Genomic DNA, 22992 nt, shown 5'->3' with positions numbered 1-22992 from the left:
GGGCTCAAACTCACAACCCCGAGATCAAGAATCACATGTTCTACCGACTGAGCCAGCCAGATGCCCCTAATTGTGCAATTTTTCTTACTCTTGGTTTCTAAAGGAGTTTTTCAGTTTACCTGAAGGCATTCGTGTGTTCCCGCAGTATTCACCCAGCCCCTACCTGAGCCAGGTTCTGTCCGAGGTGCTGAAGGTGGAGATGCAAACAGCATTGTTCCTGCCACCATGGAATTTGCATCTTGGAGGGGGAGTGGAGTTCGTGGGAGTTCTGGGCAGGGTCCATGTTTGAGGTCAGGAGCACATGGTGCTTTAAAGCCATGAGATGAGAGAAGGTTCCAGAAGGGAAAAGTGTATAGAGGAGCGGCCAAAGGACCAAGCCCAGGGCATCTTCAAAGCTGAGCCTTTCAGAGCAGCAGCCTCTCCATCCTGAAGTAGGTCTACATCTGTGCTTGGTGCTTGTGCTGCTAGGCCCGGCCCCCAGGGTTTGCTCCTCCTGATAGATACAGATTATGGTGCACCGTCCCTGCACCAGGGCTCTGCACTCTTCTTCAACAACGCTCCCAAGTATTATCCCACTGAGGTTCTGACATGCAACAGAAATTGCTGCTCAGGAAAGGATGAGACTTAATCCTTGAACCTAGTTCTGACTCTGTCCTCTACTTTGCACCACTGAGTGCCGGTGCAGCCCTTGCTTTGGGTGCATCCCCTCTCTGCCTGTGGTTTGGCTGCCTTGTGGTATGGCTGGCAAGATCAGAGGCGTGGAGGCTGGAGAAACACAGAGGTGAGAATTCATTAGTGACCTCACCTGGGAGAAAGAAGTGAGAAAACTGGCCAATAGCAGCTAGCCCTATGCTTGAGGAAGGTCATCGTTTTGAAATGTTTCTCAGTAAGATAGGTCCTCAAAGGATCACCATCATATTCTTCTTCTTCTTCCTTTTTTAAACATTTGTTTCCAGAAGGGTACAAGGAAAAATGACTGAGAAATGCTATGTCATGTGGCATGAATAGGAGAGAAATCCAGCACAACTTTTTTTTTAATGTTAAAACACTGGGAAGGAGACATTTGAAAGATACATGGCAAAAGAATTTTAGGACGATCCTGGAATCTTTGTACATCATCTTTAATGGAAACAAACCTTTTGGACATGGACTATCCCATAGATATGCAAGTCCTGAGAAAATCTGACTTTGCCAAGCAGATAGATTGGGCACGGAGGGCCCCCAGGCTCGAAGTTCCTGCTAACAGTTACTAAGCAGAGACTTAGAGCCACACAGTTAGAGGAGTTTCTGCCATTGATAATCAGTTGGAAATTAGCATAAGGCATCTTTTTATTTTTATTTAAAAATTTCTTTTCATAAAACATCTTTTACTATTTTTTTCAGAGAGACAGCCTGAGCAGGGGAGGGGGAGAGGAGAGAGAGAGAGAGAATGTCAGGCAGGCTCCATGCTGAGCGTGGAGTCCAAAGTGGGGCTTGATCTCATGACCCCAAGACCACGACCTGACCTGAAATCAAGAGTTGGACATTTAACCAACTGAGCCACACAGGTGTCCCTTAAAAAATAATTTATCGTGGGGTGCCTGGGTGGCGCAGTCGGTTAAGCGTCCGACTTCAGCCAGGTCACGATCTCACGGTCCGTGGGTTTGAGCCCCGCGTCGGGCTCTGGGCTGATGGCTCGGAGCCTGGAGCCTGTTTCCGATTCTGTGTCTCCCTCTCTCTCTGCCCCTCCCCTGTTCATGCTCTGTCTCTCTCTCTGTCCCAAAAATAAATAAACGTTGAAAAAAAAATAAAAAAATAAAATAAAATAAATAAAAATAATTTATCGAAGTGAAATTCAATAACACAAAACATAAAAACTAGGGTCACCTGGGTGGCTCAATCGGTTGAGTGTCTGACTTCAGCTCTGTCTCTCTCTCAAAAAAATAAACATTTAAAAAAACATAAAAACTAACCATTTTATTTTTTAATTTTGTTAATGTTTGTTTATTTTTGAAAGAGAGAGAGAGAGAGTGAGCACAAGCCGGGGAGGGGCAGAGAGAGAAAGGGAGACAGAGAATCCAAAGCAGGCTCCGGGTTCCGAGCCATCAACGCGGAGCCCAACATGGGGCTTGAACTCACGAACTGTGAGATCATGACATGAGCCAAAGTCAGATGCTTAACTGACTGAGCCACCTAGGCACCCCAAAACTAACCATTTTAACGTGAACAATTCACTGGCATTTAATGCATTCACAATGTCATGCAACAACCACCTGTATCTAATTCCAAAACATCTCCATCACTCCAAAGTAAAGCCCTTTGCATAAAGCATCTTTTAAGTTGTAGGAATAATAAGGCCTCATAACCACACTTACTTGGGTAAGAAGTGCCTTTTCGTGATATATCCAAAACAATTTTAAAATGCATTAAAAAATATCTAGACCTTAAAAAGGCAGTTCGCAGAAAAAGGCCAATAAACCTACGAGCAGATGTTCACTAGTGTATCAAAGATGTAAATGAAAGCAAGACATCATTTTTCACGAACCAGATTAGCAAAGATAAAGTTGACCAACAGTGCACAGTGTTGGCAAAGGTGTAGGGGGGTGGGCACTCTCTGCCTGCTGGGGAGATGTGGAAACTGGGACATCCTTTGGGAGAGCAATTGTTGCCCGCTGTTAATTTGCATCATGTTGTCTGATGTCTAGGAATGTAGCCCACAGACGTCCTCACCCAGTATGCCAAGACATAAGTAAAAGGATGTCTTGTTTGAAAATATTTTCAAAAGTGGAAACAATCCAGATGTCCATTAATAGGGGATTGGTTAAATGATGGCTTGTTACTACGCTGAAACATGATACTGCTTGTAGAAAAGAAAAAAAGAGGGGCATCTGGGTGGCTGGGTTAAGCATTTGTCTTGATCAGCTCAGGTCTTGAGCTCAGGGTTGTGAGTTCAAGCCCCACACTGAGCTCTGTGCTAGGTATGAAGCCTACTTAAAAAAAAGAAAGAAAAAAAATCAGCCTTCTGTGTAGTATCATGCAACTATCCCTATGACATACTATATTTTCATATACAATGGTGTTTCCATAATTTATATAATTTTTACATAAAATTATAATTATATATGTTAGAATACATAAAAGAAATTCTCAAGTCTCAGACACCAGACTGTTACCCACAATTATCTAGGGATGAAAGAGTGCAGCAACGTGGGGGTCTAGGTAGACTGTCTATCTTACGCATGTCTAAATGTGTGAAATTGTTTACAATGAATATGTAATACTTTTTTAATTAGAAGCAAAAGATGCTAACTTTATGAAATTGTCAGATATGCTTAACAATGGTGACAGTTACATTGTCTGGCTCCTACTATGTGCCAGAAATTGTCCCAAGTGCTTTATGTATATTAACCTACTTAATGTTTACCACTGACTCCTGGGGCAGGTGCTGTCATTGTCATTGTCCCCATTTACTGTTGAGGAAGTGGAAGCATCGGGAGGCTGAATAGTTCGACCTTTTTTTTTTTTTTTTTGCTTACTTATAATTTAAATCAAGATACGTTTTACATATCATAAAATTTACCCCTTTTCAGTGGTTTTTACTATATTTACAAAGTTGTGCAATCATCACCACCGTCTAATCCAAGAGCATTTTCATCACCCCAAAAACAAACCCTGCACCCATTAGCAGCCACCCCCCATACCCTCCTTCCTTCCTTCCCCAACTCCTGCCCCACTCCTGACAGCCACCAATCTGCATCTGTCTCTGTGCATTTATCTATTATGGATATTTCGTGTGTATGGAATTATGGCTGTGTGACGTTTTGTGTCTGGCTTATTTCACTCAGCATCCTGTTTTCAGGGTTCATCTGTGGTGTGGCATGTTTCAGTGTTCATTTTTATGGCTGAATAATACTCCATTTTATAGATGTATCCCATTTAGGGGCACCTGGGTGGCTCAGTCGGTTAAGTGCCTGACTCCGGCTCAGGTCATGATCTCACAGTTAGTTCGTGAGCTCGAGCCCTGCATTGGGCTCTGTGCTGACAGCTCAGAGCCTGGAGCCTGTTTCCAATTCTGTCTCCATCTCTCTCTGACCCTCCCCCGCTCACGCTCTGTCTCTCTTTCAAAAATAAATAAACATAAAAAAAATGTCTACCTCATCTGTCTATTCATTCACCTGTTGGTGGACATCGGTGTTGTCTCTGTGTTGGGCTCTTATGAACATTTGTGTGTAGGTTTCCGTGCAGATACATGTCCTGTTTCTCTTGGGTAGAGACCTGGGAGTAGAAGTGCCAGATCACATAGTAACTGTTTAACCATGATGAGGAGCTGCCAGACTGGTTACCAAACAGTGCCACCCGCTCACGTTCCCACCAGTGGTGTGTGACAGCCCCACGTCCTCCACGTGGGATTCAAATCAGTCTTCTCTTAGCCATGGTCTCCCCGCCTCTGTCCACTCAGGGATACTTGGGGAAGGTCCTCAGACATCCCCACACAGGGTGACTTGTGGCTAACCAACGTGTGGTCCCTCAGGTGGCTGTTTAGCATTTCTGACATTTCACCTAAGTCTCCGTGTGTATGAACCTGACCGTGGATCATCCAACCTGATCCCCCCCGCCCCCGGCCCCCTGCAGCATCCTGCAGCCCGGCCAGCATCTGCCCTCACAACTGGGCCCTGCTCCCCTGCTCAGCTCACCGCCCTCCACCTCCCACTCCTTCCCCCTTAAATTTTCCTTCCGCAGTTTTCCACCAACGGTCCATCTTCCATGCACTTGCACCCCTGTTTTCACTGCCTGTTCTGTCACCTCCATATTCTTCTCCACCTTTCCAACTCACTATTGCACACCCAGCTCACAGGTCTCCTTCCTCAGAGCTGTCTCCGAGCCCTGAACCTGCCTGTTCCCATGCCTCTGCCCTCACGGTGCTCCCGTGCCTGTCGTCCCTGCCAGGCTGTGAGCTCACGTCTGGGTCCGAGCACCTCGCACAGTGCCTGGCGCAGAAGGTCCTTAAAAAAGGCTGTTTAATGGATTTGTACTTTGTTCAGTGCACGTACATGGAGTATGTACTGTCCCCACTAGACATGGGCTGGGGACAGGGGACACAGGGAGAAAACACATCCAAACAACAAGGGACTTATAATAAGACTGTAATAGCTACTCGCCTCACAGGGACAGATCCAGGTTTTGCGAGGTATGAAGTGTGTTCGGATTTGTGGGCACTGTTAAAAAAAAGGGGGTATATAATTAAGACTAAAACACACCAGGACTCCTCCTAGGCCTCAGAAGATGCCTGTGTGAGCCAGGGTCCTGAAGCTACCATTTTCCAGCTTCAGGAAATGTCCTGCTCCGGGCTCAGGGTAACATCCCGTCAATTCCTCGCCTCAGATGAGATTCCTAACAGAGTCTGAGTTAAAGAAGTCTGACCATTGTGGAGGTACAACTCATTACAGTCTGAGTCACAGACAGTTTTTTCGGAAGTCTGTGTGTTGCACTTAGACCCGCGCGTCAGGCGTCTGTAGCAACAGGTATCACGTCATCTAATCTCTTGGCCGACCACTGAGGAAGGGGTGTTTTCCTGCTTCCTGCCCACGCGTGCCACTCGTTCACCGCCTTTTTCACATCCCCTGTTCCCGTACACATTCTCGAGGCATAATGTTCCCTTCACTCAGCCGTCAGGAAGGAAAGTCAGAACCTCCAAGCAGAAAGCATCCTTCACAGTCTGACTTTCCTGGAGCATTTACCGTTTGAGGCTGTGCCCCTTATTTATGGCAGCTGTTAGCCGCAGTTGAGAGCAAGGTTCTTAGCCAAGTGACAGGTCAGGAAATTCAGAATTTAAAATGTATACAGCATCATGAAACGTAGCTGGTCAGGAAAACTGCATTCAGATTTGTGGAATTAAAAATATTTTTTTTTTTTTTCTCATGCAGAAAGACGCTTCTTGGGCCAGTTTACGGTTCTTCCATTGAACAGGTACAAATCCTCCCAGTGAAGAGCACCTTGGAACTGCAGAAACGCTACATGGTGTTTATTAACAGAGACAAGGTATGAGCCTCTGCTCTCTGCCTCTGTGAGATGACTCTGTGGGTTTTGAGTGGCAGTCAGCCCCAAGTAGGATCAGACTCTAGGATGCTGGGTGTCATGGCCCAGCCCCTGACTTCTGTCCCTGTCCACAGTGATACTGAAATTTGCCACAAATGAGTGGAAATGGGTCTTAGGAGGCATTTTTGAGTGGCGTTAACTATATTTTCTGTACTCCCATGAAGACACATTGTCACCAAAGGATGTTTTCTCTCTGATTTATTTACATGGAAAAAAACTTATAAAGACATGCAAACTCGTTGCACTTAGTCCTACATTTAATAAATAATCTAGGGGTGCCTGGGTAGCTCAGTCAGTTGAGCGTCTGGCTTCGGCTCAGGTCATGATCTCACGGCCTGTGGGTTCGAGCCCTGCGTCGGGCTCTGTGCTGACAGCTCAGGGCCAGGAGCCTGCTTCGGATTCTGTGTCTCCCTCTCTCTGCCCCTAACCCACTCGCATTCTGTCTCTGTCTCTCTCAGAAATAAATAAATATTTCAAAAAAATTTTCTTAAATAATCTATTGAAAAGCGTAAAATCATGGGATTCCAGAATTATTCTGGAAAACCTTGGATATCTGACTCTGAAGCCCAGTGAAATCCTTCCTGTGTCTCTACCGGGACCTGGCATCTCTCTCCTAAGGGAACGCCCACAGGGGTCAGTGTATGTGAGCCCCTGGCCACGTGAAATGTGTGGGGTAGCTCCAGATGCACACGTCCTTCCAGTAAACAGAACCGGAGGTAACACATGAATGTGCGAGGTCCTAGCCCAGGCCCCAGTTGTCTGAATCTGAATTTCCAATTACATATTCCTCCCTAGGTTGGACTTCAGATCTTACCTGTTGATGGCAATCCACATAAGACATCTGCTATTATATGCCACCCAAGCGGGGTGGCTGGAATGACCGTTTCCTATGACGGCTGCTATGCCTTCACGGCAGGAGGGCATGATCGATCGGTGGTGCAATGGGAAATCAACTTAAGGTATGTGTTGAGGCAAGAACCCTACCCCCACAAAGAAGGTGTCAAATGTAGACGCCTTTTGCTTAATGTTTATTAATTTTTGAGAGAGAGAGAGAGAGAGCGAGCATGGAAGGGGCAGAGAGAGAGGGAGACACAGAATCTGAAGCAGCCTCCAGGATCTGTTAGCACAGAGCCTGACGCAGGGCTCGAACTCATGAACCACGAGATCATGACCTGAGCCGAAGTCGGATACTCAACCGACTGAGCCACCCAGGTGCCCCCAGACCCTCTTTTCTTAACTAGTAACAGCAGACGGGTGTTAACCCCCTACAGCCTGGCGTTCAGGTTCCTCCCCATGACATCTGTCCATACCGATGTGCGGATAAAAGGTTACTTGCAGCGAAGGCAGCGTGATTCCACTTTGTTCGGTGCGGGCCCTGAAATACTTCCCACTCTGTCATCTGCAAACTCGCACCAGCTACAAAGATCTTGCCCAAATCTCCCAAGCGCGTGTAACAGAAACAGTAGGAGTCTTATTTGAAACATGTGTGTCCACTCTGCTCTTCACACCCGCCTGCCCTGAGCTGAGACGCTCTACCTTGGGTGAGGCTGGAAAAGTCCGGGTTGAGGATCAGATAGTACCTGTACCTGGAGGCCCAAGAGACATGGGTTTGGATGTGGAGCCTCCTTTCTGCTTCTCCCAGGGCATGCTTCTTACCGTCTCTGATCTTCAGATTCCTTGTCTGTGAAACGGTGGGGGGAAGGGGGTAATGATAGGTACTTTAATAGGATCCTTGTAAGAAGGATTGAGTAGGTTAATATAGGGAAGGCATCTAGCACAGAGCTAAGGGCTCGGTACATTATTTCCTCTCCTCTGTTCTTCCTTGCGAAGGTCTTATTAAAGAGCTTTCCCGAAAAGGGGGGGCAAGCACTACAGTAATCCTCTCATCTACTCTGATTCACTGAGCTGCCCAGGGCAGAGCCAGTGCCCGTCCCTCGACACCTTCTCCCAGCCCCTGCCTCTCCGATGGCCTCCTGCCCGGCAGCGTCCCATTGGAGAGCTGGGTATAGACAGCTCCGCGGCACCTTCCCTCTTAAAGAATCCTACCTTCCTTCGATTCCTGGCTCCCAGTGAAAGTGTACCCCCTGTCATCTGCCAAGCGTACATCTTTCTTTTATGGCAGACATCGAAGCTTCTTCCCTTAACCTGAATATAAGCAAAACTCGCCAGGTAAGTCTGCTCTGGATCCTCGCTGGCTTCAGACTGCAGTTGTCACTCTGACCTCCACCTCTGCCTTCACCTAAGAGCAGATCGTGGGAATTTGGGAATTCCGAAGCTAGAGGTGAGCTCTCACATTGAAAAGCACTTCCTGAGTGTGTGGCCAGTCCCTGGAACAGTGGAGGCGAGCCACACCCTGCTGAGAGAACAGAATCCCCGCCCCCCCCCCCCCCCCCCCCACACACACACCTTTTCATTTTTGTCTTCTTCTCGATAATCATGGTAGAGATTAAAGGGTGAAAAACGGCACCCGCTTTCCAATGGCTTCCCGGTGCCTGGCCAGAGTCCAGGCTTCCGAGAATTTCAATTTAATCTGTTGTGGGGACAAAGGATCATTATAAGCTAATTAGCACTTCATTGCTGTTTCTGGTGTCTTAATATGTTCAGTGCTCCACTAATGGGAAGAAATGTAACAACCCTAAACAAATAAACAAACAAAATTCCCTGCTGGTCTAACGACGGTGACTCGTAGGGTGAAGTACAGATGTCAAGTCCGCTCACGTTCCCATGATTGTAATCAGGGTGCTTCTGGGCCCAAATACGATCTCTGCAGCACATTGACCTTCTCCTGGGCAGACCCCTTCCTTTCGTCTTCTCCTAGGGTTCATTCCACGCGTACTGTGCTGTGCCTTTGTCCCGACTTTGCCGGCATGCTGCCTTTTTCCTCCCCTTGTTTGGCACCTATTTGGTTTTTATGGTTTTGTTTGTTTGTTTGTTTGTTTGTTTGTTTAGATAGAGCGAGCGGAGAAGTGGGGCAGAGGGAGAGAGAGAGAGTCTTAAGCCAGGCTCCATGTTCAGTGTGGAGCCTGACTCAGAGCTCGATCCCACGACCCTGGGATCATGAGCTGCGCCAAAATCAAGAGTGGGACGCTCAACTGACTGAGCGAGCCACCCAGGCGCCCCTGGCACCCGTTTTTAAATCCCCCATTGCTCTTTTGTGCTTAACCTCATAGCCACCTGGGGTCCTGCTGCTGTGCTCAGACAAGAGTAGAAAGACCCAGATTCACATACCACTTTTCCTGCCTGCTTGCTGTATGACCTCAGGCTAGTCCCTTAACTTCTGAGTCTCAGTTTCTCCATCTGTTAAATGGGAATACCATCAGTGTTTTGAGGGTAGAGATTACCACAGCTGCTGTTCCTCTCCTGCCTCCTCCCCTAGGGAGCATTCGCTGAACCTTACCATGTGCTGATTACAGTGTTCACTGCTTCTCCTCACTGAGCTCATGTCCCAGAAGTATGGCTCGGCACACAGTAGGTTTGCAATAAGCATCCTTGCCCTTTGTGCCCTAATGACCCCCTTTTTTTATTGCAAGTATTCGAAACCCAGCTTAAGCACAAAGGGGAATTAATGAGAAGGTCATGGGCATCTCAGGTAACCATGCTGCACGAGGTGCAGGGACTGCGTGTGCACGCGGCGCCCTCGCCACTTGCTCTCTGTGGGGCTCTGCTTCTGGCTTCATTCTCTGCACAAGTGGATTTTGTCACCCGGAGTGAACATGGCCACCGACAGTCCTCAGATTTCACAAACTGGAGCTCTCACCGCAGAGGGAGTGGGTTTCTTTCCCCAGCTCTGCTTGGACAGGCCAGTCCTGTCTCTCTTGCTCTCTGGGGTCAGTCAGCGGCGGGCAGGAAGTAGGGTGCATAGTACGGTCCTGACCACCAGAGTGCTGTTTCCAGAGAATCCGGAGCTCTTGTGAGCCTTTCCCAGACACTCCTGGTAGTGACTCTGTGTCGCTTCTGGCCTTTACCTGGCCCTGTTCCAGAGCCACATGGCTAAAAGTGGTCTCCCACAGAGCCTGTCGGGATTGGGCCTGGACAAGGCCTGGAGGCCACAGAGAAGGAGCCCTGTCCGCTGGATACCTGCCTCGATGGCTAATACCAGAGCTGAGAGCTGGGTGAAGCCTGGGCCCTGCCGGAGAGGGGCCTCAGGCCCCCTGGAGAATACACCAGCTCCCCCAGACCCGAAGGCAGCCTGCTTATGCGGGCTCCCCCGACAGAGGGCCAGCACGCTTTTGTGGCTGACTCTTTGAAGAGGAGAGCCATGCAGGTGTATAGTGATGCCCAGTTCAACAGTAATAATCGCTCCTCGTACTGAGCCTTCGCCGGGCCGGGCCCTGTGCTGACTGCTCTCCACCCATTGTCTGATTTCATGCTCACAGCTATCCTGGGAGGCAGGGACTGGCAGTGTCCCCACGGTGGTACCCCCATATATCTGGAAACTAGCTCCAGGGTGCTAAATGACCGCCCCCCCCTCCCCCCCAAGCACTGGAGTAAGTGGTGGGGCTGGGATTCACATCCGGTCTTTCCGATTCAACACTACACCTAACAAACACTCATCACGGAGGAAAACAAAGGGCTTCGTGTCAAACCCTTTATGTGCCTTCACTTTATTTTCGAAACAACCCTGTGAGGCAGACCTGTGACTATTCCCATTTCATAGATGAGGAAACTGGGGCCCAGGGAGGCTGTCGCTGACCCGTGACCACACTGCTTGCGAGTGGCAGAGCCAGGACTCAACGCGTGTCCCTCTGACTCCAGATTCTGGATACTTAACCACTTCCCTGCTGTGGTCTGCACCGAAGTGTGTTTTAATAGCTCCACAAAGAGGCTAATGGCCTGATTAGCAGAAATCCAGTTAGTGGGCTATTACAATGATTTCCTATTACGTGTATTTCGTGCGGGGCAGAGTCAGTCTCATACAAAAAAGTAGGTTTTCTTACCATTTACGGTGCCTATTTTTAGAAAACCTGACCCCATGTTAGAGAGCAGAGGGTTATTTTTATCTGACTGGCATGGGTCCCTTGTGGCCTCCCGAGTTTTTATGGAAGCAATTAGTGTTGGCAGTGTACCTGCACTTACCCCGTTTTTGGCTCTGGTCATACGCAGATCTCACGAGGGACGCGGCTCCACTGGGATGCGCTGTGGTTTCAGTGCACAGGGGTCCTCCCTCCCTCCCCCCCTCCCTGCCTCCCTCAGGGGAGGAGCCGTGCTCCCCGAAGATTGCCCACAAACTGCCAAGCGCCTGCCCTGTCATCGGCGAGAGAACATCACTACCGTTAAGGCAGGTACGCTGTACCACCAGGTTCCACGTTGAAATTGAATTTTCCGTTTTTGGCTTCATTTCAGAAGGAATTTTCCTGACAAGTTTACGGAGACCCTACTTGTATGGGCATCGTGACACCCTGCCGAGGTCCGCGGTGCCAGCGGGACTCGGGCTGGCCAGTGCTCAGGCGCGAGCGCTCCCTAACGGCGATGTTTCTGTCACCGTTCTAGTGCTCTGGAGGCTGCAGTGTCTCTCGGGGGCGAAGACTTGACCCCGTTCTACGGTCTGGTGGCTGGTGGCAGGGAAGGAAAATTCTACAGGGTAATTGTCCTCGGAGTAAACACTTCCTGGTAACATCTAGTTAAGTTTGTGAAACAAATGAGCCCGGGATGAACCTTCTTGCCTTTTTCCCAAAGCTCTTTTCCCCACTGAGCTCAGAACGTACTTTCTAGAAAATGTCCTTGAAGTCCTAATGGATGCTGCAGACTTGAGCCAAAATGTGTGTTGTGTTTCCTTGTATTTGCACATAGGAGCTGGAAGACTATTTTTACTATTCTCAGCTCCGTAGTCAAGGAATTGATACAATGGAGACCAGAAAGGTGTCGGAACACATTTGCCTGTCGGAGCTTCCTTTTGTCATGAGAGCAGTTGGCTTTTACCCCTCGGAAGAAAAGGTAGGCGGAACGAAAACAAGAGCAGCAGTGGGACATGTTATTCATGAAAACGACCTCTGGGAGCAACAATTATAGGTCCAAAGTAAAAATTTAACATTATTCTTACGTAAATGGATCAAAAAGAAGGTTGTGGGCATCCCAGAAACTCTCCTTAGAAACAGACTTACCATAAAGATATTCCTTAAAGACTTCTTCCTTACCAGAGTTTGATGCCAGTAAGAGCCTGGGTTTTGGAATTAGACTGGCCCCTGATGAGTTCAAGGAGATGATGCCCGAGAAATGCCCACAAAGCACTCAGCACAGGGCCAGGCGCATAGGAAAAGCTCCGTCAATGGTCGTTATTGGGATGACCTTCACTTTGTAGTTGCTGTTAACCTGGCCTGTGTGAATGGGGCGCCTCTGGGAGGTGGGTGCTCATCCTGTGCTGTGGGCTCAGGAGACACAGTCATTCCTCATGACCTCACACAACATGCCCGGCCGCAAGGGACCAGAAGCTCTCGAGGGAGAGTGCTCCCCTTAGAAACCGTGGTTACGATGCAACTGACTGGGTTTTCTCTCAGACTTGAGGTGTTAACACATTCCCATTGTAGAAAGTTTGGGGCACCTGGGCGGCTCAGTCGGTTAAGCCTCCGACTCCGGCTCAGGTCATGATCTCGCAGTTTGTGAATTTGAGCCCTGCACAGAGCCAGCTTTGGATCCTCCCCCCTTCTCTCTCTCTAAAGTAAATAAACATTAAAAAAAAAAAATCTTAAAAAAAAAAAGGAAAGAAAGCTTGGAAACGGTACACAAATGAAATGAAGAAAATACTAATAATCCCACTACACAGACAGTTTTAACAGTTTTTAGTATTTTCCGGGATATCTACATAAAATTTTATGTATATATTTCATATATATATATATATATAATTTAAAAACCTAATTGGTATTGTGTTGAATATATATTTTTATCCTATATTTCCTCTTGATGTCATTTCATAAGCATTTTCCATGTATTAGTAATTCTCTGAAAACATGATTTTTAAAGGATATGCCTTAATTTTGTAACTTACCCTGATTTAGAAAATAGAACTATAAAGAAGAAAATAGAAATTACTCAGAGATAATCACTGTTAGCATTTTAGTGGACTTCCTTCTATTGTTTTATGCATGGATATAGATACATCTATATTTTTAAATAATGAATTGGCATTATATGGCTTATATGTGTCTGTGACAATATATATCAACAGTTTACAGAGGATGTGTGCATATACATGTACGTATGTACAGATTTGTGTGAGTATATAGGCATATCTGTGTATGTGTATATATATGTATATATTTGTATCAACATTCTTTTACATTTTTTTTAACGTTACTTTATTATTGAGAGACAGACGGAGACGGGGCAGAGAGAGGGGGAGACACAGAATCTGAAGCAGGCTTCGGGCTCTGAGCTGTCAGCACAGAGCCCAATGCGGGGCTCGAACTCACGAACCGTGAGATGATGACCTGAGCCGAAGTCGGATGCTTAACCGACTGAGCCACTCAGGCACCCCTGTGTCAACATTCTCAGTAACTGTTGTTTTGTAAGCATGGTGGCAAAAATTCCTTGACAATATACTTTTCCCCCCAGCTTTATTGAGACAAAATTGACATACAACTATATAGTTTAAGGCATACAGTTTAGTAATTTTATATATGTATTGTTGCAAAAACGATCACCACAGTAAGGTCAGTTAACAGAACCACCACCTCGTGTAGCTACAATTTTTTTGGTGTGGTGAGAACTTTCAAAATCTATAGTCGTCATGCTGTACATTACCTCCCTGGGACTTTTTCATCTTATAACTGGAAGTTTGTACCCTGGCAACCACTCTCTATTTTCTATTTCTATGAGTTTGGTGTTGTGGTTTTTTTTTTGTTTTGTTTTGTTTTTTTAGATTCCACATACATGCATTTGTCTTTCTTTGACTTATTTCACTTAGCATAAAGCTCTCAAGTTTCATCCATGTTGTCGTAAATGGCAGGATTTCCTTCTTTTTTATGGTTGAATAGTGTTCCATGATGTATACAGAAATCACATTTTCTTTCTTTATTCCCACCAACAGTGCATAAGGGATCCCTTTTCTCCACATCCTCGTCACCAGTTACCTTTTGCATTCTAACAGGTGTGAAGTGACAGCTCATTATGGCTTTGATCTGCGTTTTCCTGATGATTAGTGACATTGTGCACCTTTTCACGTTTGAATATCTTTTTTGGAAAAATGGTTGTTCGGGTCTTTGGCCCATTTTTAAATTGGGTTATTTATTTTTTTGCTATTGGGTTATATGTTTTCCTTATATGTTTTAGAGAGTAGCCCCTTATCAGATATGTGGTTTGCAAATATTTTCTCTCATTCGATAGGTCACCTTTTCATTTTACTAATTTCATTTTGTTGTGCAGAAGTTTTTTTTTTTAATGTTTTGTTTAATTTTTTTTAATGCTTATTTATTTTTGAGAGAGAGAGTGAGAGAGACAGAGCACGAGCAGGGGAGGGGCAAAGAGAGAGGGAAACACAGAGTCCCAAGCAGGCTCCAGGCTCTGAGCCGTCAGCACAGAGCCAGACGCGGGGCTCGAACTCACAAGCTGTGAGATCATGACCTGAGCTGAAGTCGGACGCTTAACCAACTGAGCCACCCAGGTGCCCCAACGTTTGTTTATTTTTGAGAGACAGAGCGCAAGTGGGGGAGGGGCAGAGGGAGAGGGAGACATAGAATCTGAAGCAGCCTCCAGGCTCTGAGCTGTCAGCACAGAGCCCAACCCCACAAACTGTGAGATCATGACCTGAGCTGAAGTTGGACACTCAGGCGCCTGAGCCACCCAGGCGCCCCCAGAAGCTTTTTTTAAATGTTTATTTATTTATTTAGAGAGAAAGAGCGAGAAAGAACATGTGTACACACACAAGCAAGGGAGGGGCAGAGGGGGGGGAGAGAGGGAATCCCAAGCAGGCTCCATGCTGCCCGCACGGAGCCCAGTGTCGGGCTCGATCCCCTGAACTATGAGATCATGACCTGAGCCCAAATCAAGAGTTGGGTGCTCACTCAATCAACTGAGCCACCCAGACACCCCACCGGGCGGGAGCTTTCTCGTTTGATGTAGACAACTTGCTTTTTACAGGCCGGGTACTTGCTTGAGCCGGTCCCCATCTGACAGCCATGTAGATTGTCTTGAAGTGTTTGGCTGTCAGAGACATGGTTGTGATGAGCATCTCTGTGTGCAGTTTTTGCATACTCCTCTGATTATTTTCCAGTCTCAGCGTCCTAGAAATGGAATCACTGGGTCAGAGAATAGGAACTTCAAGGCTGTGCTGCCAAACAGCTTTCCAAAAATGTAGCATTTCACGGCCTGCCATCAGGCATACGGAAGGCCTGAGACCCAGCTGAGATGTGGTGCCCACACTGGTGGCTCGGTGCGTTTTAGGGGTGTAAGCTGTGGTCCCTGGTATTTCTCCTAGCTTTGGTGGCCCACCTAGAACCACCTGTTTTGTGTGCTCTGGGTGTGACGGGAAGATGACCTTCGTTCTCCAGATGGCATCTGGAAAGATGAGCTCTGTGAGCCCACAGACCCAAGCAGAGACCAGGGAGAGCACCTTAAGCTCAACAGGTATTCTAACAAGCTCCTCAAAAGGTCTTTTTTTTTTGAATGTTTTATTTTATTTTTGAGACAGAGACACAGCATGAGCGGGGGAGGGTTAGAGAGAGAGGGAGACACAGAATCCGAAGTAGGCTCCAGGCTCTGAGCTGTCAGCCCAGAGCCGGACGCGGGGCTCGAACTCACAGACGGTGAGATCATGACCTGAGCCGAAGTCGGAAGCTCAACCGACTGAGCCACCCAGGCGCCCCATCAAAAGGTCTTTTGACCAATGTACGTTTTGGTAAAAGTACATGCCCGGAAATGGAAGCAGGTAGGGAGAAAGTTGAGGCTGATGCGACCCACATGAAAGTGTTCCTGGGAGCTGTAGCTCCAAAGCACGCTCCTTGGACTATTGGTTCCCAAACTGGCAGGCTGCATCAGAATTACATGGAGCACTTGCTAAGGAGACAGATTCCTGGGCCCATCCTGGGTCTAGCCAATCAGAATCTCCAGGTATGCGGCCTGGCAATCTGCATTCCCCCCCCCCCCCCCCAACCAGGTTTCAAACCCCTGCCTTAGCACACTGGCCCCTGAGGTGTTTACCGAGGCCACTTATGCTGGAGGAAGGACGATTCAGCACAGTGAAACAGGATTATTGGTCAGGACTCTCCTTTGATTACGGGTTATAGAAACCTAAGGCGAACTAGTTTTTGGGTCACCACACTCCGACTCTAGAGGCAGCGGTAACACCCAGTGTAACCTCATCCGGGCACTCACACCGCCCCCAGAGGGTGTCCTTCTTCCGGGGCCTCACTTGCCTCCGTGTTGCCTTTCTTCTCAGGGGGTCCCTTGGCCCATGTTCAGCATGCACAACCCCAGATCCCTGGTGACTACCCCCAGCCTCCTGGCCACTGTCCTCGGGCAGGTGCTGCTCAGGTTGGCCAGGCCTGTATACTCCCTGTACCTGGAATCAGAGGCAGGGTCAGCCACCTTGACCATGAGGATTCTGGGGCAGGAGGAGTGGTCTCCAAATGGAATTCTGCATAGAAAAAAAAAAATGGGTCCATTATTCTGAGGCGCTAAAAGTTTACTGAAGGGGCACGTGGGTGGCTCAGTCAGTTAAGCGTCTGAGTCTTGATCTTGGCTCAGGTTGAGATCTCACGGTTCACAAGTTTGAGCCCCATATTGGGCTCCGTGCTGACAGCGTGGAACCTGCTTTGGATTCTCTCTCTCCTCTCTGTCCCTCCCCCACTTGTGCATGAGCTGGCTCTCTCTCTCTCTCTCTCTCTCAAAATAAATAAAATTTAAAGAAGAATAAAAAATAATAGTTTGTTGGACATTGGGAGTCTTGAAGTGAGGTGTATACATGCGGGATAGCACCCCCCAAATGGACTGATTGTGGAAACCTGTCTCAGTTCAGTCTGGAAATATTGCCTTTGACTTCTCACTCAGGCTCTACTCCCTCTGCGTTTCATCTTCTCTATTGTCTCTATGGTTCCTCTTCTTTTTTTAGCCAAACATTTATCTTAAGCTAATACCCATCTTCTCGAGGGATTGGCTGGCATAATGCCTAGTACTTCCAGACTGAGGAGGAGGGAAAAGCAGATGTTGTAGGAAGGGCAGGGACGCAGAACCTGGCTGACCTACTGGCTCCCTTGGCAAGTCATTTCCACTATAGTCTGAGTTCCTGCGTCCCCATCTGTCAGATGAGGCTGGAAGCAGCTCTGACCTCGTATGTCATCACGAGGACCTGAGGACAGGAGTCCAAGGAGCGCCTCCCCCCCCCATCCAGTGTGACACAGAATAGGTGCTTGCTCAGACCCTCTTCTTCCTGTCAAAATGGTGCGTTCTTTTTTTTTTTTTTTTTTAATGTTTATTCTTGAGAGAGAGACAGAGCATGAGCAGGGGAAGGACAGAGAGGGAGTCACAGAATCTGAAGCAGGCTCCAGGCTCCGAGCTGTCAGCACAGAGGGTGACACGGGGCTCGAACTCACAAACTGTGAGATCATGACCCGAGCGGAAGTCGGACGCTCAACTGAGCCGGGTGCCCTGAAACGGGTGCTCTTTTTAAGAGGTTGATGCGATTGCCCCCTCTTTACTTATTTTTAACTCTTTATTTTGGAAAATTCCAAACGTGGACAAAAGCAGACAAAATAGTGTAATTGTAATAAACTGTTGTGTACCCATCAGTCACCTTCAACAATTATCAACTCCTATTACATTCAGACCCCCAACTTCCTCTCCACCTGTGGCCTATTCTGAAGCAGGTTCCAGGCACTCCTACCTCACAGAGAGGCCTCTGGAACTGAGGTGTCCCTTACTCAGTCGTCCAGCTGGGGAGAGGGTCCTTCCTCTCCCGCTCCCCCACCCCCAGTGGGTGTCTCCAGCTCACGGTCACTTATGTGCTGTGGGCAAGCATTCCGGTGCCTCTCTGAAGGTCGCAGATCCAAGCCGTCCTACTTGGGACGTAGCACCCGATAGCTGCTGGGAGCCCAGGCTCCCATGTCAGGGGCTCTGGGGCGAAGAGTTGGTCGAGTTCCTGGATCTCTCCCGAGTCTCTGTCTCGAGTGTAAAACTGGGATAGTAGTGGCCCCCACCTCCCAGAATGACGGACGATTAAATGAGCATCTATGTAGCGCAGGACGTGGCACGTGTTAAGTCTTCGGAAAATACCATCCAGTATTACTGTCTTCATCCTCAAGTCCTCATCTCTGGACGTGTGATTGTGAAAGGCCTGTAGACGAACACTCCTCCGACCGTGTGGTTCTTTGCTCCAATTTCCTTTCTAAAACCAGTTCATTGTTTCCTTGACTCATCTGGTAAGGGCACTTTGCTAAGTGACTGAAAGTCATCAAACTGATGGCAGGCTTCTCATTCAGGACTTTCTTTCTTTCTTTCTTTTTTTTTTTTAAGGGCTTTCTTTTTCTTTTCTTTCCTTCTCTCTCTCTTTCTTTCTTTTCTTTCTTTCTTTCTTTTCTTTCTTCCTTCCTTCTTTCTTTCTTTTCTTTTCTTTTCTTTTCTTTTCTTTTCTTTTCTTTTCTTTTCTTTTCTTTCTTTCCTTTCCTCTTCACCCAGTGTGGGGCTTGAACTCACGACCCTGAGATCAAGAGTTGCAGGCTCTACCGACTGAACCAGCCAGGCACTCCTTTCAGGATTCTCGATTTTCAGCCCTGAGCTTATATAAGCGTGTCCTCCTCCTCTGCAGTCCTGTGCCTGGTTAGTGAGGGAATTCTAGGCGTTTAGCCTTAGTGACCATCACTCACCGGCCACATGAACTGCTACAGATGGAGGGTGGACACAGAGTGACCAGCCTTTCCCTGCTTCCTGCAGAAGCAAGGACGGGCAGTCACTGAGGCATACTCAGTTACCCGGTCATTGGCAAAATGTAATAGGGCCTAACAGCCTCTCCATGTCTCGTTGATGAGTAAAAGGTACCCAGAAAAAAAATGTTAGTCTTCAACAAATGTCATAAAGTGACATTGAGCATTAGTTACAAACATAAATAGAAATAAAAATGGTGATTGCAAGGTTTTCAATGGCTGTTGTATACATCTCTCCCGCTGTTAAAAAGGAGGCTTTCAGTGCCCCGCTCGAATGCCTTCATTAATCCCTTGGACTCCAGGGTTTTTAATCCACCTAAAAGAAAAATACACTCACTCTTTGTCGATGTTCTCTGAAGACCCCCGATCCACATGTGGCCACGTGAGTGTGCAAACTTTGCTAGCTGATGAGTCAGTTCATGTCTGAAGCTGCACAGGGAGAGCTTTTTGGTCTCTTGTTTTCACATTGGATTTATAGCAGTTTCAATAAAAATGTTTTCAGGGCTTTGAAACTTTTAAATCCAGGCTTTGTCGTGGTTAATGAAACATTTCCTATTGAGATGCAGCTGTTCCCCCTCCCCTGAGAAGTTGCACGAAGAAGAAGTCTGCCCGGCTAAACTTGGTTACATAAAAGACTCAGTCACAGAGATTCAGCCTTCCCGCCCCAACCAAAGCTATACATTATTTATATTTTTCGTACGTCATTTTAACTGGCTTGGGGATTTCACTCTAGTCAGTGTGGTAAATTGAAGCCAAATTACACAAGAATATAACCCTCCCCAAAGAATCCCTAACCACTCCCATCCTTTGCAGATCACTGTACCTGGGCATAACGCAGCCAAAGTCATCGGGCTGGGCTGCTCTTACAGATTTTTTTTTTGAGAGAGACAGAGAGAGACAGACAGAGCACAAGTGGGGGAGGGGCAGACAGAGAGGGAGACACAGAATCTGAAGCAAGCTCCGGGGCTCGAACCCACAAACCGTGAGATCGTGATCTGAGCCGAAGTCGGACACCCAACCGACTAAGCCGCCAAGGGGCCCCACACATCTTCATTTTTTAAATGAAAGATTTACACTGTTCATAGTGTTACAGAAGGAACCAAAACTTACGTGTCATTGTTTCCTATAGCTGAGCTCACATAAGACAGAGTTTCATCTTCTATCTGTAGAAGTTTTCTTTTCCTCCAGGACTTTGGAGTATCATGTTGGGGCAGGGCTCACCTGTCACATGTGTTCCCTGGTTACTGGTGGCTACGTTTCTATTTAGCTTGCAGAGCGGTGTTTAACCCTGGTAGGTTTTCGCAGTGAATTAATAGTAGTGTAACCACTTAGTTCGATAAATGTAAGGCCAACCCTGGCAGAGACGTCTGTTTGTGACTGGCAAGTGCTCACATGATAAATAGACACTCAGCGAATATTGGTCAGATGAGTGAGTGAATGAATGAATGAATGAATGACAGACACTCTTTGGTCATATGTGGCTGCAAAGACAACAAGGAAAATAGAATCCTGGCCATTATTATTTGATCTCAGAGTAGTTAATAGTAGCCCTGAAGTATTCGGTATATTCGACAACAGCACTTAGGTGTTCAGGAGTGTCTAGAGAAGAAATAAATAATCGTTTAACTTTTGATTTTTTATTTCCTTTTTTAAAGTTTTAATTTATTTGTTTTGAGAGAGACAGAGATAGTATGAGTAGGGGAGGGGCAGAGAGAGAAGGAAAGAGAGAGAACCCCAAGCAGGCTCCACACTGTCAGCACAGAGCCCGATGTGGAGCCCGAACCCACGAACCGTGAGACCATGACCTGAGCCGAAACCAAGAGTCGGACGCTTAACCGACTGAGCCATCCAGGTGCCCCGACAATTGTTTAACTTTTTACGTGTCTTTGGACCCACCTAATCTACTTTCAGGAGCGTGTCCTCCAGAAAAACTCACACAAATGTGAGTGATGTGCATATGAAAGGACAATTGTCGTTTATTTTCCTGATGATGAAACGTTAAAACAACCCTAATGTCCCTTGATAAGAGATGGGATAAATAAACTAGGCAGACCTACGCTTAGCAGTCCTTAAAAAGTGAAACTGACCTACATTTCTTGACTCAGAAAGAATGTTCGGTTTTGTTATTTTTTTTTTAATTTTTTTTTTCAACGTTTATTTATTTTTGGGACAGAGAGAGACAGAGCATGAACGGGGGAGGGGCAGAGAGAGAGGGAGACACAGAATCAGAAACAGGCTCCAGGCTCTGAGCCATCAGCCCAGAGCCTGACGCGGGGCTCGAACCCACGGACCGCGAGATCGTGACCTGGCTGAAGTCGGACACTTAACCGACTGCGCCACCCAGGCGCCCCTCGGTTTTGTTATTTAAACGGAAAAGGGCAGCGGCGCTGGGGTGGCCTTGTTAAGCATTAAGCGTCTGACTTTGGCTCAGGTCATGAGTTCATGGTTTGTGGGTTCGAGCCCCGCGTCGGGATCTGTGCTGACCGCTCAGGGCCTGGAGCCTGCTTCTGAGTCTGTGTCTCCCTCTCTCTCTGCCCCTCCCCCGCTCATGTACACAACACACACACACACACACACACACACACACACTCTCTCTCTCTCTCTCTCTCTCTCTGGCTCTCTCTCTCTCTCTCAAAAATAAATAAACATTAAAAAATTTTAAACGGAAAAGGGCAAAACAGTATGTAAAGCATAATCTCATCTCATTAATGATAATTTATATATTCGTACACTCCTAGCAAAACTCTGAAAAGAACATGCTCCAAACGCTCAATGACATTGATTTCTGAGGGCTGGGATCTGGGAGAACTTTTATTTCCCACTCTGTACACGTAACCCCATGTCCACAGAGGCCCCTGGTACCAGCTGGAACCTGGCTCTGGTTCCAGAGTTTTGGGGCTACCCTGGGGGTGGGGGTGCGTCCACGTGTGTGTGTGCAGACTCTGTCTAGCCCACATCATTCCAGACCTGATACTCTCAGCTCTTTCCTTGGTTTCCACAAAAACACAGAGCCCACACACACAAGACAACTTTCTTGAAAATTTGGGCATCGTCAGAAAGAGTCACACGTAAGCACATTTCACAGCAATTTACCTGAAACTGCTTTGAGACCTTCTTCCCAGTCCTGACGAGGACCCGGACAGGGGCTTCCTTGCTGGCCTTTACCCCATGCTGAATTCCGTGCTCTGTTCCCCCTCTTTCCTGGTGCGCCCCCAGGAACTCCACGTTCTCCCTCTGCCAGCCGTGGCAGTTGGGCTGTTAGCTGGTTTCCAAACCTGCAATGTAAGCCCATCTCAAGGGTCTATAAATGAAAAAACTTCCCATTTAGTGGCTTGTACCCTCCTCAGAAGACAGTTGTGGTTATATATATCGGGTGGGGGCAGGGACTCATGCATACACTTCTGTAGTATTCTAATTTATTCTAATTTTTCTTAGCTGCAAGCATGTAGCTTGTGTTGCTTTTGTATCTAGAACAAAACCCAGAAAGATAAACAAACAAATCCTCCCAAAGCCGTTTGTGCTAATCTTGTGGCTAAACCATGGTCCCAGCTGGGATGGAGGGACTGTGGCCAAGCAGCACAGCCTTCCCCATACAAGGAGGAGAAATCTGAGCCAGTGGTCATAGGCACAATTTCTGCTCTGATAAAGACCCCAGTGGGAATTTGGTGATTTGCACTTTGAAAAGAAGCTGTCACTGTGTTGGATTTGCTCTGAAGCCGGAATGTCAGGAGCTGTTTCCCGTGGCCCACTGTTGTGGGGAGGCCTTCCCGGTCAGCTGAGTCCCTACACCAGTGAGCAGGGTGTCTCCCCTTCAGAGAGATGAGGGCAAGACAAAATGATTTCTATTGTTCACACTTTAATGCATTTAAAGAAAGAAATCCTGAAATGCCACGCAGCCACCAAGAAAGAATGAAGGTGACCATAATACCGTAATAACACCAGCAACAGCACCAACCAGGCTCTTCTCTCTGGGGCTCTCACCCTGTGCCAGGTTCTGGGCTAACCCCACCGTCCTTCAGTCCTCCCTCCCACAGCAGGGAGATGCTTTTATTGTCTCAGTGTCACA

General features: G+C 47.4%; 1 protein-coding gene across 7 annotated transcripts in view; it reads left to right on the top strand.

The window, feature by feature from the left end:
* Positions 1-22992, top strand: part of CFAP251 (cilia and flagella associated protein 251) — a 68076-nt gene that overhangs the window by 34450 nt on the left and 10634 nt on the right. For 3 of the 7 annotated variants that reach the window (XM_045459695.1, XM_045459694.1, XM_045459700.1), the window contains 4 exons: positions 5904-6018; positions 6871-7034; positions 11566-11656; positions 11866-12009. In XM_045459695.1, the coding sequence (XP_045315651.1) occupies positions 5904-6018; positions 6871-7034; positions 11566-11656; positions 11866-12009 (514 nt within the window). The other 4 variants (XR_006707902.1, XM_045459696.1, XM_045459698.1 and 1 more) reach the window with 4 other exon arrangements.

The sequence above is a fragment of the Leopardus geoffroyi genome, chromosome D3, assembly GCF_018350155.1.
Source record: "Leopardus geoffroyi isolate Oge1 chromosome D3, O.geoffroyi_Oge1_pat1.0, whole genome shotgun sequence".
Classification (NCBI taxonomy): domain Eukaryota; kingdom Metazoa; phylum Chordata; class Mammalia; order Carnivora; family Felidae; genus Leopardus; species Leopardus geoffroyi.
This window is presented reverse-complemented; position numbering and strand designations above follow the sequence as displayed.